The 22,149-nt window shown below is 48.2% G+C and overlaps 7 protein-coding genes across 7 annotated transcripts; 4 read left to right on the top strand and 3 right to left on the bottom strand.

The window, feature by feature from the left end:
- Window positions 1–1,825: 1,825 nt before the first annotated feature.
- ACHE_30658A (Hsp70 family protein) lies at window positions 1,826–4,173 on the top strand (the record flags this gene model as incomplete). The annotated part of the gene is made up of 4 exons (XM_043277301.1): window positions 1,826–2,428; window positions 2,496–3,428; window positions 3,482–3,920; window positions 3,974–4,173. 4 exons carry the CDS (start codon window positions 1,826–1,828, stop codon window positions 4,171–4,173), a joined length of 2,175 nt encoding a protein of 724 aa, XP_043135193.1.
- Window positions 4,174–5,265: 1,092 nt separating this feature from the next.
- ACHE_30657A (uncharacterized protein) lies at window positions 5,266–6,696 on the top strand (the record flags this gene model as incomplete). The annotated part of the gene is made up of 6 exons (XM_043277300.1): window positions 5,266–5,491; window positions 5,561–5,793; window positions 5,851–6,061; window positions 6,112–6,297; window positions 6,361–6,583; window positions 6,642–6,696. The coding sequence occupies 6 exons, from the start codon at window positions 5,266–5,268 to the stop codon at window positions 6,694–6,696; spliced, it is 1,134 nt and encodes a 377-aa protein (XP_043135192.1).
- Window positions 6,697–12,509: 5,813 nt separating this feature from the next.
- Window positions 12,510–13,684, top strand: ACHE_30656A (heme-dependent oxidative N-demethylase family protein; the record flags this gene model as incomplete). Its single annotated transcript, XM_043277299.1, has 3 exons — window positions 12,510–13,060; window positions 13,114–13,236; window positions 13,294–13,684. 3 exons carry the CDS (start codon window positions 12,510–12,512, stop codon window positions 13,682–13,684), a joined length of 1,065 nt encoding a protein of 354 aa, XP_043135191.1.
- A 428-nt stretch (window positions 13,685–14,112) lies between these two features.
- ACHE_30655S (uncharacterized protein) lies at window positions 14,113–15,196 on the bottom strand (the record flags this gene model as incomplete). The annotated part of the gene is made up of 3 exons (XM_043277296.1): window positions 14,113–14,160; window positions 14,273–14,787; window positions 14,851–15,196. 3 exons carry the CDS (start codon window positions 15,194–15,196, stop codon window positions 14,113–14,115), a joined length of 909 nt encoding a protein of 302 aa, XP_043135190.1.
- A 794-nt stretch (window positions 15,197–15,990) lies between these two features.
- Window positions 15,991–16,862, bottom strand: ACHE_30654S (uncharacterized protein; the record flags this gene model as incomplete). Its single annotated transcript, XM_043277295.1, has 4 exons — window positions 15,991–16,200; window positions 16,303–16,393; window positions 16,446–16,634; window positions 16,684–16,862. 4 exons carry the CDS (start codon window positions 16,860–16,862, stop codon window positions 15,991–15,993), a joined length of 669 nt encoding a protein of 222 aa, XP_043135189.1.
- Window positions 16,863–17,391: 529 nt separating this feature from the next.
- Window positions 17,392–18,179, top strand: ACHE_30653A (uncharacterized protein; the record flags this gene model as incomplete). The annotated part of the gene is made up of 3 exons (XM_043277294.1): window positions 17,392–17,653; window positions 17,786–18,072; window positions 18,141–18,179. 3 exons carry the CDS (start codon window positions 17,392–17,394, stop codon window positions 18,177–18,179), a joined length of 588 nt encoding a protein of 195 aa, XP_043135188.1.
- A 1,008-nt stretch (window positions 18,180–19,187) lies between these two features.
- Window positions 19,188–21,309, bottom strand: ACHE_30652S (alpha-amylase; the record flags this gene model as incomplete). Its single annotated transcript, XM_043277293.1, has 8 exons — window positions 19,188–19,224; window positions 19,304–19,556; window positions 19,609–19,831; window positions 19,886–19,930; window positions 19,989–20,584; window positions 20,636–21,043; window positions 21,096–21,130; window positions 21,275–21,309. 8 exons carry the CDS (start codon window positions 21,307–21,309, stop codon window positions 19,188–19,190), a joined length of 1,632 nt encoding a protein of 543 aa, XP_043135187.1.
- Window positions 21,310–22,149: the final 840 nt, after the last annotated feature.

The raw sequence follows: 22,149 nt of genomic DNA, 5'->3' as shown, positions 1-22,149 counted from the left end.
TCTGGGAGAAACTCGTATTTGGTTACAGGCATAAGGTCAGTACTGCCACGAAAGCACATTAGCATTGCTGGTGAACAGCTACAAAGAGGTTAGACAAGATCGTACCTGTCGTCGCTTGCCTCACGTTTGGTCGAGGACATCGTTAGAGGCCAAGGGAGTTATATCCTAAGATACTAGCGAGGATGTGTTCGCGGCAGACTGATGGAGCATTTTCCTAAGATGCCCTGTTTGCATGCAACTAAAGAAATAAACCCACGCCAGATTTGTTGACTACAAGTATGCTTAGTTAAAGCAAAGCAAGATATATGTGATGATTTGTTTACCCAAAAGCAGGATTTTCAAGCCATTAGAGTAAAATGAACGCCCCAACATAACTTGGATTATGGCCAACTCGGTCGTTTCTCAACTCTAAATAACCTGTTCAAATTGTTTAGCAAGATGCTCATTCATAAGTTCTCTGATGGGGTCACTGCTAAGACAAGGTGACTTTGCTGCTTTATCAGCGCCATCGCTTGCCTTGCGTTTACTCGACGGCATTGTTGATGGTCAGGCGGTTGCTAGGAAGGAAAATGTGCTAATAGATGTGATTGATGAGGTGAGAAAGGACTGAGTAAAGGAACGAGATGCCGATGGCTCCAACTCAGTTTATCTACCAAGTTGCTTCGCAAGCTAGTAATCCATCTTTGCTGCTCATTGAATTCAATTGGGATCTATACACGGCAGTCGATTCACTTTGCCTGGAAATTAGGGCATGTTACTCGAGCGGGACATATCTCCGGCTGACGTCGATTTCAAGGGATTGAGCATGCTTGTATATATTTTTCAGAGGTTATATTATGAGCAAGATCCAGATTCAGTCTAAGATATATGTATGTGTACAGCAAGTACTCGTAGGGAATACTATTCTGAAGTAATCCGCAGCAGAAATACCCTGAGGCTGTGAGACCAAATCTGCCTTGCGAATACAGTATTGTACGTTACGGTACATACATACCGGATCAACACGAGGCCATCGCCCATCTTTGAGCCGCAAAACGACAGAGAGATCGCGTGGTGTGGGTTTTTTTTCCATGGATCGCATTAGGAGTGCTATTTACAGAATTACTGGGAAATTTGTCCTAGGATCGCCAGTTCTGGCAATATTCATTCTCAACCATGGTTGCATCTATATGACAAGTTCTTTTGAGATCATTGTGACAAGTGACAGCGAGCCCCACGGTCAGCGCGGGTACTGTACCGTAACGTACCATACCATACCGTATGCATGTCCAATCCCTTCTGGCCAGGACTCGAATAATAACAACAATAAGAGTGACAACAAAAAGACCAGAAAAGCAAGAATAAAAGAGTCAATGGCACAGTATTATCAAAGACAGTTGAAAAAATACATCTCTCACTCTCCCCCGTTGTCTCCAGCCATCATTCCTCGTGGCTAGTGTGTGTTGTGGAATCTCCGAATGTTGCGATAGACAGCAGTAGTAAGGCTTTCTCCTCGCATCCTGTCCCTTTCTCTTTCTCTTTCTCTTTTCTTTGATTTTCTTCCTTCAATCTCCCTATTTCATTAATTTACCCTCTGATTCCCAGCGATAGGATCTCTTATTATCAGGCATCGAATACGTTGAATTGTCGTCTTACTGGACCAAAGTGCCCTTCTCCCTCCCCCGCGCCCAATACCCGGTCTTTCATCAGGAACGCTTCCACGCCGGGCACTGCCTCTTCGCGCTCTATTTCTTGTTTTCTTGTTTTCTGTCCTTTTGAGGCATCGTTTTTCTTCTCCTCTTAATTTTCTCTCTTCCTCTCCCATCTTCTCCCTCATCCCACCTACATGGACTTCAAGTTCAGCAGGTTCGGCTTCAGACGCAAGAATCCGTCCTCATCATCCTCCAATAATACCACGCCCACCACAAGCGCTGCTCCTCAGATTCCTCCAATTCCGAACCAGTCGACTCAAACCCTCATCGCCCCTCCTTCCAACGGTGCAACCTCACCCGGTTCCGCGCCCTCTCATACCAGTTCGTCTTCAACCAGTCTTCCTATGAACCCGAACCCGAACCCAAACGCTCTGGGGCGGCCCCCGAGTTATAGCTACAACCGATCCGCCAGCCCCATGCCGCCCCAGCAGATGCCGCACCACCCTCCGCCGCTCAATACCAACGTTCAATATACCCAGCCCGCAATGCAGCACATGGGCGCACCGCCAGGCTACGGGTTACAACAACCTGTAGCGCAGCCAGTGCCTCCTATGCCATACGTGCGAAACCCTGCCGTGGAAGTCGAGGGATCGGGTCGCAGCAAGGCACAGCTCATCGTGGGTATTGACTTTGGTACCACCTTCTCGGGTGTGGCCTTTGCCTTTGCGACAAACAATGAAGCGCGAGAGGATATCATTACCGAATGGCCTGGCGCTGGCACCCATACTAAACAAAAGGTGGTTCATGTCCCTCGTAATAACAAGTCTGCTTACACCAGAACTGACGTTGACGTGTCTGATATAGATTCCAACAGTACTATACTACGATCAATACCAAAAAGTGGTAGGATGGGGTCCGGATATCGCAGACGCTCTCGCTCCAACTGGCTATCCGAAGCTGGGGGTACAAAAAGTCGAATGGTTTAAGCTTCAGCTTATGCTTTCGGGAAACACCTACATCGATCCCATTAACCTTCCCCCCTTGCCTCCAGGCAAGTCGGAAATCGACGTGGCGGCCGACTATCTATACAAGCTGCGACAGGCAATGCGGAATCAACTCCAAAAGACACTGGGAGAGGTATTCACCCGAGAGGAGCGCAATATTCGGTATTACCTTACGGTGCCTGCCATCTGGAATGATGCAGGCAAGGCTGCGACCCGTGCTGCAGCCATCCAGGCGGGATTCCTGCGTGACGAAAACGACCCCCGACTGACGCTGATCTCAGAACCCGAGGCGGCAGCTCTCTTCTGTGCCAAGACGGGTCTACTCAATCTGAAAGTCGGCGATGCCATCTTGATCGTCGACTGTGGTGGAGGTACTGTGGACTTGATCGCATACGAAGTGGAAGAGGAGCAGCCGTTCAGCGTGGCCGAGTGTACAGCCGGTTCTGGGGACTCCTGCGGTTCAACAGCTCTCAACCGAAACTTCAGTAACATTCTGCGGGCAAAAATTCGGAAGATGAAGCTGCCTGATGGCTCACGGACAGCCGGAAAGGTGTATGCCAAGTGTATCATGGACTTTGAAAATCGTATCAAGGCAGACTTCCGCAACAATGGTCAAAAGTGGGCTGTGGATGTTGGTATCGAAGCCGACTTTGCGGAGGCTGGCATTGAGGATGGATACATGACCTTTACCAATGAGGAGATTCTTCAATGTTTCGAACCGGTCGTCAACCGCATTCTAGAATTGGTCCGCAACCAGATCATCGCCATCCAGGCACAGAACAAGTCGCTTCAGGTGAGCTTCTTCCCCTCCCTCACTCTTTTTGCTGCTCATGCTAACTTTTCTAGAACGTGCTTGTGGTTGGTGGATTCGGTGCCTCCGAGTACCTGTTCCAGCAAATTAAACTCCACGTGCCGCCTCAATACCAATCGAAGGTTGTCAGACCCATGGACTCCGTCGCAGCGATCGTCAAGGGGGCTGTCACCGCAGGAATCACAGAACGAGTCATCACCCACCGTGTTGCACGTCGGCACTACCTCATGGCTACTCTTCAGCCATTCAAGGAGGGCTACCACCCTGAACAGTATCGTGTGCCCAGCTTGGACGGTCGGGATCGATGCAAGTACACCAGACAGATCTTTGTGCAGAAGGGCGAACGTGTCAAAATTGGCGAGCCGGTCAAGGTCAGCTTCTTCCGACAGGTGGCACCTGGAGCGACCCTTATGTACGAGGACATCTTGTACGCTTGCGACGAAGATGTCTGCCCTGAATACACAAAGGATCCTCGTAAGTGAACCTCTTCTTTCTGTATATATGACCGCATAACTAACATGAAACAGGCATCAAGGAAGTCGTCACCCTCACATCCGACCTCTCGCGCAAGAATCTCGAAACCGACTTCGAGCGCATGGATACCCCTCAGGGTACCTTCTACCGTGTTTACTTCGACATCTACCTTACTCTCGACGGTAGTGAGTTCAGTGCGGAGCTTGTCTGCCAAGGAGAGATCATGGGCCGCTGCAGGGCCAAGTTCAAGTAGATGCTTCGCATGATTGTTAAAAAGGAAAGGGCACAAAAGTCATGACATTGAACGAAGATGGGAGGATGGAACGAGTTTATATACCCCGAATTTTGTATACATTTTTCTTCTTTTTTAGGTTCAGTTATATCATTGAGCGTGAATCAAGCAGGGGATCATCTTTCAGCAAGGTAGTTTCGAGTTCCAATATAATACATCATTTGATTTTGCTTACACCAGAACCAACACTGATGGCCGTCTGCGTGAGTAGTAATTACTGATGGCGTACATCAACGGCCTTCGGTCTCTTTCTTGCCGCACTAATTCGCTCTCATTCCTATCAAAGTCCAAGACGGGCATTCCCATGGAAAATCTCTCGGGTGCCATCATAAATACTGAGCGCACGCATTGTCTACAAAGAGAAGCAGACAAGCACGCCGACGAACAGGACTGGAGAGATGCAGAGGCCGTCGATGCGAGTTCAATATCTACGAGCAAGGTATGAGAGATTGTCTCTAATCTGGTCTTGACAGAAAACTGAATCCATGAACACCTAGCGCTTCTCAATTATCTAAGTATCTTCCGCAGAATGGGGGTCTGTGGCCAACACATGGTCGAGATGATCTCGATGTCGGATTTTATGCTGATGGGTTCGAATCTCAGGCGTAACTCTGCCCACTAGATTTAATCTAAAAATAACCCGTCTCAAATAATTCAATTCTGTTTCTAGCAAGGAATCACTATGCGATGCAGTAGCTTCTATTCACCGAGCCCTAGAAGAGCCTTAAAGGCGTTGCGATTAATTGCACTAGGAAATGCGGTTCACATGCATATGTACTCGATCTCATGCATAGACAAATTTACCCGTACTCTACTTGCTCCTCTACACGCCAGTGAAACAAGCCAGTTCTGTATGGCTATACGTCGCGATGCCTGCACGTGACTCTAATTACCATCATTCACGGCTTTTCTCGCGTCAACCCTTCCCCATTCTTGTCAGATAACCACGAGAACTCGAGAACGCTCCTCTCATTCGAACTAGATTGACATCTACCTTTAGGCTCCTACACACCACCAGAAAGACCCAGAAAACCCTAGTCTTCTCCAACCGCCATGGACAACGAAAAGATTCCACCTGGTCCAGCATGCCCAGGAAAAGTCAAAACACGACCTACGACTACGCGCTTGACTCTCAGTAGTGCCTCGAACGTCCTAGATGTGTTCAGAAGATTGAGAGAGGATCTCTCAGGCTCAGGTGATGAAGTGTCCGAAGAGGCATTTCTTGAACTCCTGGCAAGATACGATATCCATGTATCCGAGCTATCCAGCTTCGTCTCGAGTGAGTATTCTCTTCTGTCCCGCCCTGCTGGATATGCCATAGCGAAAGGGCTCAACTGATTGAAAATAGCGGTCGAGCAGTTGGATTCGTTGTTCACTGCTGTTACCTACAATCAAGCGGCAAGGTGCTTCTGGCTTGACCCTAGTCGTGGCGGAGAGGATATGCGATTTCTGGAGATTTATCGCTCGCGGATCCCGAGCCATATCTTCAAGGGGATTGTGGATAGCTGGGATATGGCCATCACGCAGTACGGCCCTCTTCAGGGCCATGGTGAAGTGGCGCGTCCGCGAGTTATCACGACGGTAATATATTTTCTTCAACGAAAGACTTGGGGACAGCTAGGAGCTAACAATTCGCAGTTGTTTGAAAAAATGGGAGCTGTATTCAAAAGCGCGGTGATCAGTAAACCCGGAGGCCTCTTAAACCGGTCATCCATCAGACCGAGGTTTCGAAAACAATACGAGATATTGCAGGAGTTGAGTAATGTCGTTTTCTTGCAGGTTAGCAGAGAGCTAGCTAGTGGTAGTTCTGCGCTTGATGTCAAGGCATGGCTTCTTGCTGAGTGCTCTGGTATGTTGCTTGCCTCTTGATGGGATGTCTGTCTACTGACAACATGCCAGTCACTGATTACATCAACGATAAGAATGGCCATTGGGCGCCTGTATTTGCCATTCTCTGCGACGGCAACAACTTCGAATTTTTCGTTGTCGACTCAGCCGCACAAATCGTTCATTCCTCCGGATGGGTTCGAGGTATACCAATGAAGAATGATGACAGGGAACGGACATTGCTCTCGATCAAACGAAGTAAGCTCATTCCTTTATCCTGCAGCTAGACTATCACTAACACTGACATAATACTGTATTTAGTCACGGAAATTCTCTTTGACTTCTTTATCATGGCCTTTATCAATGGCCTTCGATCTATCGCACACTCTTCTACGCGAATACCAACTGAGATTTCTACGAACGCTTTGACAACTGCCGAGTACGCGCACTATCTACTGCGGAAAGCAAACGCGCACACCATAGACCAACAATGGAAGGAGGCAGAGGACATGGCGTCTGCAGGTGTCGAGCGGCTCAATACGAGGTTTGTATTATGCGCTCAGTCTTTTCTTTCCTGGCTGCATGCTGATTCTCCATGGTAGCGTTAGGGAGTTATCCGAGTATCTTCCGGACCCCCGGGGCTTCCTGGGCTTGTAGATCTTTACAGCAATGATGGATTCTTGATATCGGGTTTTGCTGGAGAGACGTTGTTTGTAGAGTGTAAGTGCAGGGGCCATTGAGTCCCGCTAGATGGAAGGCAAACATAGTCCTTGTGTATAGGTTTTGCGTGGTCTAGGATCTGTTTTTATAGTTGTGATGTATGTGACATCAGAAATCATCATTATCACACATTCTTTCCAACTACAGGTACCTTGAATTACAACCCACCCCCGCAAAAGAATGGGCCGACAAATATCAAACCCTCCAGCGCCAAAGAGACGCAAGACAACACAACATCATCCCCTTCAAGCTCAACAGCCCTTAATGAAAGTGTGCCAGCTAGTCCAACCTGCCTGGGAGTACTCAGAACACACCCAGAGACTACACGCGATATCCTCCACTATGAATCAGAAATCCTAGACGTGCATACAAAGCCGAAAGAAGAACGGCAATTAGGTGAAGAGGCATTTCTCGAACTTTCAAGCGCTATGATATCTATTCATCAAATTTGTCCCGCCTTCCTAGTACGCATCCTAATTTATATACCAGGACAGAAAAGAAAACATAAGTTAACAATAATAATGATAGGACGAGAGCTCGAAGCTCCATTTTATAAAATCGCATGTCGAGGGGTAGGGCCATATATCCACAAAGACCCGGTTTATAAACTGGGAGAAATGCTAAAAGACCTTCGTATTTTCCGCTCGCGTATTCTAAATGATCTGTTTATGGAGATCGTGGGCGATTGGGATATGGCTGTTGAACAATGTGGTCCTCTCCTCAACCATGATAGTGAAGAAGAGCGCCGGGGAGGTTGTATCTTCTGTCAGAATGTCCTTTCTATCTCAAGACGGTGCAAGAGCTAATTAGAAGCAGTTGGTGACCAGTATTGTGCGCATATTTCACAGCGCAATTCTAAACAACCCGGGGCGTTCTTCCAAGGCCGATGATCCCAGAAGGGAAGAATTCAGAATTATTTTATGATCATGAATAATTTTGTCAGCATGGTATTCATGGAGGTCGAGCCTCTCATGGCTATGGGTAGATTCCAGGGAAATGTTATAGGGCAGCTTCTTGCTGACTGTATTGGTATACGCTGCGACTGCTAGTACTAAGCCCGCAATCTGCACATCCTACTGACGGCTGTTTGTATGCGACTACTGCTAATCGACAACTGGACATTGGACACCTATCCTTGCCATCCTGTGCAATGGCACAAGTTTCCAGTTCTTCGTCCTCGATTGAACAGACGAGGTCGCTTATTCATCAGGCTGGACGACAGGTTTAATGATCGATGAATAAGAAGGCACAGAGACAAGATTACTATACTCAATCAAAGGAGGTAAGCACATTGCCCTCACCATACCTTACTCCAGACTAGCTAGGACTGAGTTCACATCAATGTGTGTCAACTAGTACCGGAGTACCTATATGATTACTTCGTGATGGGGTACATCAACGGTCTTCGGTCTCTTGTCTCATCTTCTACGCTTAGTATTCCCACAGATCTATCAGCAAGAGCCCTGGCCATCGCTGAGCGCGCGCATTATCTATTGAGAAAAGCAGACGAGCATGCTACAAAAAGGGAATGTGAGGAGGCAGAGCGTACTGCATCTGCGGGTGTTGAACAGCTCAAGATGAGGTTGGTGTTCCCGAGCTTCTTTTTACTTCGACAGAATGGCTGATTCTATGATGTGTTAATGTTTTTGAACTGTCAGAACATCTTCCATACAATGAGGGCTTGCGGGACTGTTTAGACGAAGATAAATACTTTGAAAAAAAATTCCGAGAGAATTTCGCCATCGCCGGTTACGTGTCATTAGACAGATACCCCTACCACTTCCTTTGCAGTTGCATTCATGCATTTATACTAGCTCCTAGGATGCGACTGGGATTACACGTACCAGAATCATTGGGATGTCATGTTGCCCCCGGTCGTGATAGTTTCTCCCATGCCTTGCTCTCTTTTGACTATCAAGAAAGCCGTGAAGTGACATATACCGTGCGTACTCGGGATAAGCCCTATTTTCCATACCCAAGACCATGCTTATCCATGTACGTACTCTTTCACTAACCATAAGGATATCATCGTTTGTCACATACGTCCATTAGCTTAGGCCTCAACCTATGCACTCAGCCCAGTTCGGTTGCCTTTCTAGTCATGCATCCTGTATGAAGTCGTACTTCGTACTCCGGCGGTGATCGCGGCAACACCATACAAGTACACCGTACGGTGTACTCCAATTACGGCAAGGTTCTAGAAAAACAACTTCTACAAAAAGCAAACCTGTACCATATGCTTACCGTCCCTCTTCCCAAGATACATATCCAAAAAAAAAAAAGCAGAAAAAGCAAAAACAATCAACAGCAAACAAACCCATCACCACTGGCCACAACCCGGCTCCCGGGTCAACGACTGACATCTGCCAAGAGACCCTTTTCGCGAACATGCAGAAAATCCATGTTTCTACTTCGTATATCACGGAGGAAATTCGGTTCGGTTGGTGGGTGGTGTGGCTTTTTAGGGCGCTGTCCTGATCCGTCTAGGTGCATGAAAAGGGAAGAAGAGCAGGGATGTTTGATGCGGCTACGCTGCGAGATCTTCGTATGTTAGGGTTCGTCCCTTTTATTTTTGTGGCGCAACGTTTCACTTCGCATCTCGCGGTTGGTACAAGAAAGAAAGGAAGGACGAACCACGAGGTAAATGTAACGTCGCTAAAGGTCCGATTGCCTTTCTGTTTGGGCCGCATTGATTCTCCTCGCTAGTAGGGCGATCGAGGAGAATCCCTGTACTCCGTATTCTTCATGGTAGGAGACAATCGGTGAGCCATTGTGGCCATCATGCCATTCCCACCAAGACTCCGGAGTTAGCCGTCCGTCGCGAGGTGTACCATTCGTGTTGCCTGTAGTTGCACTGCGTTATTTCTGGTTAGGCTATAGACCTTTTGTCTATCCCTGTCTGTGATTCAAGGGAAGCCCTCTGGTCGCCCCCCCTGCGTATGTATCACGTGTGCATAGTCCTGGAAACAGGTCGAGGGCGATAGAAATAGCAAGATCGCAGAAATGATCTCGAGAAGATAGTCTGACATGGCATCGTGACTGACGCCACGTGACTACGGAGAAAAAATCCCCTATTACCATCGCAATCCCATGAGAAAGGAAAGCCACGACCCAAACATATGGAGAGTTCAACATGACAGCTATAATTTGTTGGGATATCTTCGTCCGTCCTCCGTGCAGCGGCGTATTCGTAATGGTCTCAATAATGAGATGCCTCCGCTCCACCATTCAGAACAAAGCAATATCAAAGCCTTACAGAGCGACATACAGATGCTCGATGTACGCCATTACTCTGTAGATAGTTACCTGTAGAGCCCGGAATCCCCGACAGCCTCCTGGGGCAGTGCAATCTACGCCGTAAAACTAATCACATCGCGCACTATTGGCTGAAAAGGTCGCAGTTCTCTGTAACTAACACAAATGTGGGATGACTTCATGGTCGATCTCGTGCACAGGACTCGACATAGTTGCTGTGCACAGGTAAATCCCACTGCTGATCACGTTAGTGTCCACTGGTGCCTGGGAAATCGAAATCGCGAGTGAGGCGACCACAGCTGAACCACGCCAAACCGAGGTAGGAAGGAAAGAATTGCTCCGTGCAGAGGAACGGATACCATTGGGGCTCAAGCTAGCTTGGTCATAAGTGCAGGTAGTAAATAGCTCCGGATGGAAGCCGGTACAAAAGTATCGCGTAGATTAGATTGGCGTGCAAAAGCCCAGAGCCAGTTAGCTGAGCTGATAAGATGGATACAATGTGATGGTTGGCCAGTCGGCTTTGTCGGGAGGTTCCAGTTCGTAGATGATTGATCTTCTGAGTTCTGGACAGGCTGGCCCGTAAAAAGGAAAAAAAAAAAAAAACACACACAGTAAGACGTTGAGTCCCAGTCCCAGAGATGACGCAGAATCGGACATTCGTTACTTTTTTTTTTTTTTTCTCTTTTATCCTTCCCAATATAGCAACGTCTGAAGCAAGACAATCCCACTGACACGGGCGAAGAGCCGGGCAACGGATGGGAATGGTGAATGGGATTATTGAGTTATTGGAACCGAAAAAAAAAAAAGAAAGAAAAGGAAAGGAAAAACCGGGAATTGCACAAGCACTAGTGAACCAAGCACGCCCCGAAGACGATGATTCGTCGGACGTGCAAAAAGCAGCGGCAAGCGCGGCTTCTGGCCAAAGTCCAGGTAACTATGTTGAGTCCGGCGGCGGTTACTGCGCAAAACCCCAGATCCCTCGTATTACTAATTGGGGGGTGCTGCCGGACCCTTCTATCTGTACGGAGTACGGCATTGACTTGAGAGTTGAGTCGAGTACTTGGTACGGATTCCGGTCCGTAAAACATCCCGGTCATCCAGGACCGCGGGGAAGACACTGAATGATCCGGCGACCATTGTTCTTCCCCCCCTGTACGCGCATGGGTATGCACTCCGTACTCCGTACGGAGTACAGCTAAGTGCATACATGTACAGGTACCGGTACATTTAACTCAGCCCGAGTCCAGCTGGGATAATTGGATGGTTTCCAGTCGACACCGAGGAAAAACGGACGGACCAGTCGCAGGCACCGGAATAGCTGTATGATTATTGATGAGCAGAGTCAGACCAACCACGCATCCCACGCCCGGGTAATCCGTTCATCTCACTCCCCCGCCCTAAGATGAAATGGGATGAATGGGAAATGTTCAAAAAGGGAAGGGGGGAAATGGAAAATGATTATCGATATAAACATATAACAAACAGTTTGCCCCCGTATCGGAGTTCGCTCTTTGTTAGTGATATGGCGAATGGAGCAAAATCCCACCATTATGGAACCACAACGATAGCACGTACTCGTACTCCGGCCGTACTTCTGCCGGGCAAAAAACAAAGCAAGGGAAATCAGTCAATCAATGATGGATCTCGGTGCTGAAATTGGCCTGTTCAGCTCACGAGGTCTCGATGACGCGCACAGACACTCCGCTACTCCTGTGCCAGTATGTGTACTTGCACATAGCAGTGTTCGGTCGATATAGTCCTTCTTGTCGCGGCAAGTCAAGTTCCAGATCCATGGCCTCATATCATAGGCATAATAGCATCGGTTCGGAGGACGGGATCTCAGTGCTTATCCACCTCGAATTCATTTCCATGACAGGATCTTCCAGCAGCTCAACAAAGCAAAAGTCGGTGGTGGATCAACATCGCAAAAAATAAATATTAATTGTAAAAAAAGTAATAATAAAAAAAGCCGCTGGATCATGTGGATCATACCTCATATATAGTACGCCACTACTATAATAGTAATAGTAGCGGTACTTAGTAGTCGATGTACTATGTACTGTTACTTTTTTCGGCGGCGGCGCATAGCGACTTTTTGCGGGGAAAAGGATGGACGTATCAGAGACAGCATAATCCAACTTCTCTCGCGCGCCCTTGGACCTTGGATCCGGAATGTAAAAGGTAACGATTCGATGCTTGTCGTAGCTCATCGTCTGATCAGTAATGTCCCCCCGTGTAATGGCTGCGTGGGTGATCTTTGCCCTGCTTTTTTTTTTTTTTTGCCCCCCTGGGCCTTCATGAATAGATATAAAAGATATAGAGTTGACTTCCCTGATTCTCTGGAAGTCTTTTGGAAGAAGTACATGCCTTTTCAATCGATAGAAACTCACCTTGGATATAATCGGGAATAGTTAGCGAAAGGACTTTCTCTTATTTTCTCTCTCTCTTGTTTTTTTTTTTTTTTTTTTGTTTTCCTTCTTGACTCTCTTTAAGCGATGAATAACTTCTCTTTGGCGATACTCTCAATCCTCATTTTCTCTTTAATCCTCAGTTTCCGCAAACACCTGCTCTCATGGACAACATACAACGAGAATGCAACCCCATCAGGCAATGACCTCAAGCGCATAGCACCCTACCCAGCACAACCCATCAAAGGCCGAGAAAGATACCGCGTAATGATGGACGTGCGCAAACTCGACGAGCAAAACTGGCTCACTGTCGACAAAAACTACATGGATGAGCACCAAATCCGGGGCCAATTGCTGGATCGCGAGAAGAGCAAGGTGCTGCAGGCCCTGCCGGAGTCGTACGATGCGTGTCTGGAGACGTTGGAGGAGGTGGTTGAGTTTCTGTGCACGCGGTTCCCGAATATGTTTGCGAAGAAGACGGTTGGCGAGGAGACGACTGTTGTTAATAAGATGATGGGGGAGACGTTTGCGTTTGGAGGACCGCAGAATGCGCATGTTGATCCGTTGGAGATTGCGGTGCGGCTCACGATGGAGGATTTGAGTGTTTTGTTGAAGAATGAGGATGATGAGTATTATCTGTGAGTTGCGCCGTTTTCAACTCAATAAGGACAGTGACTGACTCTAATGCCAGTGCCGCGAGCGCAACTCTCTTCCCCGTGGGCTGGACAGTCGCAGAACGCATCGGCTGGACAATCTCCAAATTGCACAACCCAGTTCCTCTCTGGCACCAACAAGTCGCCAGCACTGTCAGCAAGTCAGTCTCTTCGCCTTATTTGAAATCCCAAAGAACCTCATTCCTAATAGTCATCAGATTCCTCAACCGCCTCACCCCCTCCAACCCCATGGAACGCTCCAACTACTTCGTCGAAGTCAAACGCCCCGATGAAACCCTTTTCGAAATCCTCTACCGTCCAACCACCCTCTCCGAAGCAAACCACAACCCCGCCCCCGAGGACATTGTCATCCGTCGCGAGCGCCAGACTTTCGTCAAGCTGCCACGATCCGGGGCTTTGATTTTCGGCGTCAAGACTGTTCTCACCACGCTAGATGAGTTGCCGATGCAGGAGCTGCAGAATCTGGCAAAGGAGATCAGAAGCTGGCCTGATTATGTGGGCGAGTATAAGGGGACGGAGATTTGGGGCGCGACGGCGCTGGAGTTTGCTGAGAGGAAGAGCCGGGAGGCTGAGAAGGTGGAGGTTTGATTTTCCTTTATTTTTGACTCGTTTTGTATTAATGATTTCCTTTTGTTTTGGGAAAGCGGGTGGGCGGCTTTTTGATCTGATTTTCGTTGTTTTGACCATGCATACTTACTATCAGGGCGGTTTTGTCTCTTTATTTCTTGTTTGCAACACATCATCATTGCATTGGGTGGTCATATTGTTTTGTGTTTGTACTTATAGCAAATGAATGAATCCTTAAACAGAGACTTTCAAGAAAAATAAACGAATAGACAGGCTCTATAAGACCGAAAAGATGAATACAAAAAATAAAAACAGAAGAGAAACCACAGCAGGCCGGTCCAGTCTATATACTCCGTCCGGCCGTCTAATTACAACGAGTAACGCACTGAAATGAAGGGTATACACTTAAGCGAAGCAATAAGATTGGGCCATGTCAATATTCGCGCCCACTAGATCTTCGAACGGGGCGGCTCGTCCTGTTTTAACCGCACGACTCCCTGTAGTTCGAAGTTAGTTGCCATTCCTGCGTCCCAATCGGAAGCCAGAATACCAAGATGAATGGGGAAGGTATGGGGGAGGGTAAAAGGAACTAGCAAATGAGAAACTCACCTCCTGCGTACAAGTGGCAACCAACACCCCATCCTTCGACCAAATCTTCTGGATGGCTAAGCCCCGACCCTCTCCGGCCCACGGGCTCTCCATTTCGATGAGCATCCACTCATCTGCCCGAAACGCCCAAGGGTTGTGGAAGTAGATCGAGTGGTCCAGACTGACCATCATACCCACTTCCTTGTGCTCCTCTTGCTTGCCCATGGCTTTGCTTAGCGCGCCTTCCAGACGACGGCGAAGTTCCGTGGTTTCTTCTTCCTTCAGCTCCTTCAGGGCCCGCGCGATGTCCTCATCGTCCAGGTCTGATGGGTTCTTGAGAGCGTTCAAGACCTTCTGCAGCTCCTCGGGAGAGGAAAACCGAGGGATATCATGAACCCGTGACACTGTTCCAATAAAGTAACTATCTGTGATGTAGGCTAGGGCCGAAAGGTGAGCCTGATGACCCCCATCATCCGAAATATGTCCTCGCGCGCGGACAAACCGGCGCATCCTCTTATCCTCAGGATTCGAAGTACCTGTCACCGTGGGTCGTCAGCCACCGTAATTAAAAGGACACCCGCGAAAAGCGAAACACATACGATTTACGATCCCCGCCTTCTGGCTCTCAAATGGCCCCCCACCACCACTCTCGTTCTCCAACCTCTTCCTCGCACTCAACGAGGAAGTATCCCCCGGCATCGCAATATCCGGCTTCGGCGACGCATGCTCCAACTTCTTCTTCCCGCCACTATTAGCCCGACTGAAACTCAGCGTGGTGGTGAAGATGGGCCGGCCCCGCTGTCTCGCCTGCACCGTCCGCGTGATAAAGCTCCGGCCGTCGCGCACTCGTTCGACGTGATATAAAATGGGGATCTGTGAGTCACCGGCTAGCACGAAGTAGCAGTGCATGCTGTGGACGGCGAAATCGGAGGGGACGGTTCGCATGGCTGCGGAGAGGGACTGGGCTATAGCGGCGCCGCCGTAGATGCCGCGGGCTCCTGGGGGGTGCCAGAGGGGGCGGGTATTGGTGAAAACATCCTGTAGAGTGGGTTGTTAGTTTGTTTTTCTGGATACGGGGTATTGGGTGGACTTGTTGTACCGGACCGATGTCGACAACGGGCGTTAATTCCAAGACATTCTCGATCGGCGCTTTGGTAGCATCGACTCCTGGATCATCAAACAATGTGACGTTCTTGCCCATATTGCTGATATTATGTAGATTACACAGAAATTGATATGAAGAGAATAAAACTGTCGAGACGACGCGAATAAAAGGACCGGATGCCGCGGGCGTCAGGACCGAAACGGGGTGACGCCGTGGCAGATCCACCCAATGAGGAAATAGCCGAGGCACGTCTGTTATACTCCCCTTTGTGCTCTGTATGTCTACTCTAAAACATTTTCACAACAACTCTTGTACTTCATATGACAGCTATGCTTGCATAGATATCAATACATTATCATCTATGCACCTGTCAGCACTTCTTGGTAATGGCCGTGATGCCGAATATCACCGAATCTCGGCCGTTTGGCCCGATATAACCTTTTCTATCGGGAGATGTTTCCACTTCATTGTAGAGTACTGGTGCTGTATACCAAATTGGACTAAGGGGATCGAAGAGATTGCAATTAACCAGATCTGACCACGTATCCATAAGTGTTTCATCGGCATCATGGAGGTGGAAGATAATGCAAGGCACCATACATATAGTTCATAATACAACCGAAAGACAAGCACATCAACACCCCTCCCTCACCGAAGGCTTATACCGATCCCACTCATTATTCCCAATATTCAACCTCTCCGGCCCATCCACCTTAAACGTCCTCTGTAGATCCCTCGGGCTAGGCGACTTCCCCCCATTCTTCCTCCCCTGCTCCAGCAACGCAATAAGCTGCCGTCTCTGCAACTCCTCCTCCGTAAGCAAAACCGTCGCTTCAGGAATTGCCTGCGTTTGCATCTCGGTTGAGTAAATGCTGTCTTTCCCGTACGTCCAGAGAGCGGCGAGGGCGTAGACGACGCCGAATGCGCTGGGGAGGGCCATGCCTACTTTTTCGAGACTGCTGAGGGGAAAGATGTTGCGGGCGACGATGTTGAAGACCACATTGAAGAGGCCGAGGAGGCTGGAGCAGAGGCAGGGGCTGTTTTTGCTGTGAGTGTATTGATCGCTAGGGTGATGAGGAAGGAACGGACATGTATACGGATGTGATTGCGAATGTGCCATTATGGCTCTGCGCCAGGACTAATACCAGTGATGATACATATGCGACTGCGATTAAGACTGATGCCGCGATGGTAATTGCGGCCTTATTAATATGCATATTCGAGTCGGGCTCGGGATCAGGTCCTGGTTCTTTGAACGCCACAGGAAGGACGAGATATCTATTCAGGATTAGCGACGATCACCTTTCCTTTCGACATATTAACATACCCCACGAGCAGTAGATTCGGAGGTAGAACCGCAAAGAATTTCCATATTGGTCGTACTCGCACTTTCGGTTCTTGTTTTGTTGTCGTAGGATAATAATGCTGTTGTTGGTAAGGTGTGAAATAAGCAAGCTGCTGCTCCTGGGGCGTCGCAGCTATCTCCTGATACTGCGGCGAAAACATCCTGTCCGAGCGTCGCTAAGTCATGCGTTTATTTTGATGCTTTTGTAACAGTTTAAAAGGTTAATCCATTATGGTTATATGAAATATGATCTGTCAGCTGCTGACGGGCACGACGACAAGAAGAGCTGAACTGAATGCAAATGCGAATGCGAATGCAGGTGAGAAAAGCTGACGATTTCTAATGCACCTAAGCAGCTGGATTTGTACCAGCCTTTCCTGTTCTGGCTGTGGCTGATGAGGCTCTAAAGAGTCGTTTATTGTTGGGTAGATTACAGCACAGCGCTTACCTGCATGTACATAGGGCGTGTATACTGTGACCGTAGTGCTCCACCAATACTATAAGATTCCGTTGTTTATGGAAACTTCCAAGTTAACAGCGAGTTGGTTATGCCGGTTCAATTGGCAATGCGTAAACCACAACGCACATTCTCGGGCCCAATTTAAACTAGCTAGCCACACCCAACCCAATAATCTCACATCCCCAAACCCCCCAACTCACACCATCACTGTCACGCACAAACCAACGTAAATGACTCAGCCTCAATACTGTACTCGTCGCCGTCCCATCCCCATTATCCCTAGTAAGCGTCAAATACACCTACTTCCCGGCGCCGCAGTTATTCTCAACCTGCGCATATTGAGCACCGGGGAAAGACTGCTCTCCCGTGCCGCATTCATATGCTGGCCAGTCGGGGGTTCGAGTGCAAGAAACGTTTTCGTAGAAGCGGACTGTGCAGGAGCTGAGGGCGCCGGGGATGGTGAGGAGGGTGAGGAGGAGTGTGGTTTTCATGGTGAGCTGAGTCTTATCTTTTTTGGAATGGATAGAGAAGAAATGGTGTTCGACTGGGCGGTTGAGTCTGGAGTTCAATACCTTCAATAAACGCCGTCATTTTCTATCCTCCGTTCTCCTGACCAAGACGCAGTCTGCATTGAAATCTCTATTTGCCATGTTCATGTTCATGAAGACTTGGGTATGACCACTCCAGTATACGGAAACTGGAAGCCAAAACCGAGGTCCTGTATCCCTGAAGACCCTGTCAATATCGATTTGTCATTCAACCAACCTAGCCGAATACCAGATCCATTCGTATTCTCAGACCACAGAGGACACGTCCATGACTTCCGGTACTCTTGGTATAAGCAGGAAGCTGTATATTGTCGTATCACGCGGCGCTTATCCTATATCAGCAACACTATACCCCGTGGTGAAGTATGTATACTCCCAAAGCACATCAGACTAACAACCTAGCATGGTGCATTTTATTGACCTTGTCAAAGGTACTCATGCTCAGAAATGCGCAGCCAAAAAAGCACTGACAGCGGAAAAAGTCCGGTAAATTGCGGCAACACAGACAAGGACGAATGGTGGATCGTGATTGAGTAGCGTGTGTGTTTAGTGCTAGTCTGGCCGGGCCGAGCCCAGTTTGTCAAGACGGATGGGGGAAGATTTACCCGATTGCACGTGATTTGTATAGAGATGGCAGTGTGTAGGTACATGTTTAATTCTATGTTTTCACGTTATCATATTGTCTCTATGTACACAGCAAGCTCGCAATTATGGATGGTCGGATAATGTCTCCACGTTGAGGTTCTTCGTAATCAGCCGAAGATCGAATTGGTCCGGGACTTCGAAACTGCTACTGTCAGCAAACAGAACACCCAAATGACACTTAAGAGTTGCGAACTAACCTGAATCTCGAACCAGTCTCTCTCGAGATCTTCCCTCCAGCCATTGTGATTAGGTTCCTCATTCTGCACACGATTAGTAGGGGGCCTTGGATGTAAATCGAGGATAAATGACTAACTGGTCTTTGTCGGAATCGCTAGCGACGTCTCGGAGAATAACCTGTTCGCTGTTATTAGTGCCTGTCCCAAGGATGTCATAGGTGTGATAGGTACGAACCGTGTGGAATGGCATTTTGGTGATGTTGATCAGTCTAGACAAAACAAGGCCTGTACAAGTGCGGTAGTATAAGGTGGGGTACAAAAGCATTGCTAGTGGCAAGGAAAAGCAGTTGTTTAAGTACTCAGAGGGCGTATGGCAAATAGGGCAGTATGGGATGATATCACGCTGACCTAGTTGTGTGTACGCCTCCTTTTATTGTGCCCGTTTATCTGGAGGATGTTGCAGTAGATGATGTGCGAAATCAAGTATTACTATTCTCCGTAGATGACGCTTTACAATAAAGTTCCAGGTATACCAATGTGAAATACTATTCAATATCAGCTTTCCATGCCTGTAACTCGATCATAACGCTGTCATGTAGACCAGCAAATCCGAGGAAGCATCTTCCGCCCTTCTCGAAACGCCAATCCATGGTTCCATCATTCCATCTTTGGTTGCCCATAAATAGTCGTGTCACTGCCCAACCCTCATTAGCCAAATCAACGAAAATCATCCCGGCCCAAAAGCACGAGGTATATGGGGAAAAGCAACATACAAACACGCATCCAACCCATCCCTCCCCTCCGCCTCCACATTAACCCACACACTAACACTCATCCCAGCCACTGGGAAATCCCCATACCCATGCCTATCAATAGTCACAGTCCCCGGGTACCACTCCAGAATATCAGACCACACCTCGCCAGCGTGTCTTCGTCCCACATACATCCGCTTCTCGAAGGCTTCGGCGTTGCTCATCACGCAGGCGAGGCCGAAGGGGTGGTGGAGGTTGCCGTAGCGGACGAAGCCTGGGTCAGGTCAGTTAGTGGTATTTAATGTATATGGGTAGGGGGGCGTTACCTATGCAGTTCCGACTGTCAAAGTAGTCACGTTGTTCGCCGTAGGCGTAGAGTTTGCGGGCTTTGGTGAGGATGGGGAGTTTGCCGTTGCAGGCGGGTGTTAGGGGGTTTTCGACGTCTTCTTTCATGCCGTAGAGGTCGCCATAGAAGATGCATGGCTGGCCTTGGCTTCGGAGAAGGATTAGGGCGTAGGCGAGGGGTTTGAAGAAAGAGGCTACAGGGGCCTGTTGGGGTCAGTATTGATCCGCGTATTCGAGTATCAAAGATTGAATTTTTACCTCTAGAGATTGTCCTGGTTGTGTGTCGTGGTTCGTGACGAAGGTCTGTATTCCGGTTAACATCGTTGTCGATCCTTTGTAGAACAAACGACAGAATACTCACCACTGCATGGTCCGGCTTGCTTTGTACAAGCGTATCATCGAATACCGTCCTCATATCACCTCCTTTCGTACGCGAAATACTTGAAAATCGGTAAACTAGTGGCGCATCGAATAACGAAAGTCGGTATCTCATCTCCTCCAGGTATTTAAGCAGCACATCCACCTCACCCTTCCAGTACTCCCCGATAATAAACCACTCAGGCCCAACAGTACTCCGGATATGGTCAATAAACTCTCTCTGAAAAGCAGCAGAATAATGCTTCACAGCATCCAACCTCATGCCGCTAAGAGGGAGCTCTGTCCCGATCCATTCACCCCATCTGAGAACATCAGCTCTGACTTCTGCGTTGGAATAGTCCAGGTCGGCAAACATCAAAAAGTCGTAGTTGCCGTTCTCGTCACTGACATCCTGGGCCCATCCTTTATCTGGACCGACGATTTTGTATATAGCGTTTGTTTTTTGGGAGTCGTCCCAGTCGATGCCACTGAAGTGGTACCAGTGGTATTTCATGGAGCTGTATGTTTCGCCGCGGCCGGGGAAGTTGTAGCCTACCCAACCTTCAACTTCTTCAGGTTGTGAGATGTCGATATTTCGTTCTGCAGTGGATTAGCAAGAGCTTCCCGTACTCTCGGATGTTAGGGACATGCCCTCAGGATCAACTCTAACCGCAGAGAAGCGCTCCGGATGATCCGCAGCAGCCTTGTGGTTCAACACAGCATCCCAATAAATCCCAACACCTAAATCCTGAGCCAGCCATATAAGATCCAAAAGCTCCTCCTTAGTCCCCCATTTCGTCGCCCGCGATCCCTTCTGGTCGAATTCTCCCAAGTCATACAAATCATAAATGTCATAACCATTACCAGACGGACTCATGGCTTTGCATCCAGGAGGAATCCAGATGTTATCTACCCCGATGTCCTTGAGACTTGGTAGGAGGTTGTGCAAACGGCGCCAGTGGGCTTGATCATTGGGGACATGCCATTCGAAGGCTTGCATCATGAGGGTGTTGTCGGCAGAGTCCCATGATGGCATTTGGTCGAGGTGTTCTGCTGCTTCTGATTCGGATGAGTTGTGTGTTATTTTGGGGGAAGATGATAGTGTACTAACCCTCAATCTCCTTCCATTTCTGTTCTTCATTCTTCCTGCACGTGAAACAGCCGAGTAAGTAGGACAGCATTTTCTATATCGCCATCGCATAAATGTTGATAGGGAGCAACGGAGGGGGCCGAGACAGCAATATATGGCCAGAACAAGAAAAAGTAAAAATCAATCAAACAAGCACGTACATGGAAGACGAGTCAGAAACCAAGGACTCGGGCATAGTGCGTGCAGGGCACGATATATATAAGCAAATTACGGGTGACAATCTGACAGCCACAGTCAGATTTGCGATATTGGAAAAATACTGCAAGGGCATACTATTGACTAACACGGTTTCAGAGCAAACGGTTGTCTTGCGCAATGATAATTGCTGGTTCTGATTGTACTATGCCTGTTATCTCATGGGATTACTCGATCCCTTGATTGACTGAAACTTGGACAGGGCGGATGGGAAATTGATCAGTGTTATTCCAGTCAAATGATTTAGCATAGACGGAACTGAATTGACTGCTGCTGTAGTGCTAGTATCTATAGTCTGTACCGGTACCCCGAGATATATCCAAGTGGACTGTGGACTCGACCGGTAAATCTCTGATGGAGTTAATAATAGATATATGGGCGTCACTGAAACGGAGCCAATCGGAAGGATTGTAGCTGCCAATGCTGGTCTGCTAGTAGAATTCACTGATAGCATTGAATGTTATTATGAACACAGTGCACTATGCACTATGCACCTATGCAGATGATGAACTGGTCAGCGGTCAGTTGGTACAGCGGACGCTAACGACCACCGGCGCAACCGGGTGGACGGATGGCGGGGTATTCAGCATGAGTATATACAATGATATGTTCCAAAATATAGAGTTGAATATACACAGAGTACAAAGTATTTGCTATAAGATCTAGATACCTAAATATACTTGTAGTAACTGTTATATTTGTAATGGTTGACGGGACGATCGGAAGTGGAGTGGCGGGCGAAAAGTTTTCGGGACCGGTTTTCCCAGGTGCCCGTAGCCTTAACGTATCCCTTTCTCTTTTTCTTTTTCCTCTTCTCTCT

This window comes from Aspergillus chevalieri, chromosome 3 (genome assembly GCF_016861735.1).
Source record: "Aspergillus chevalieri M1 DNA, chromosome 3, nearly complete sequence".
In the NCBI taxonomy this organism is placed as follows: Eukaryota; Fungi; Ascomycota; class Eurotiomycetes; order Eurotiales; family Aspergillaceae; genus Aspergillus; species Aspergillus chevalieri.
Note: the sequence above shows the minus strand (reverse complement) of the source record. Positions and strands in the feature narration are given on the sequence as shown.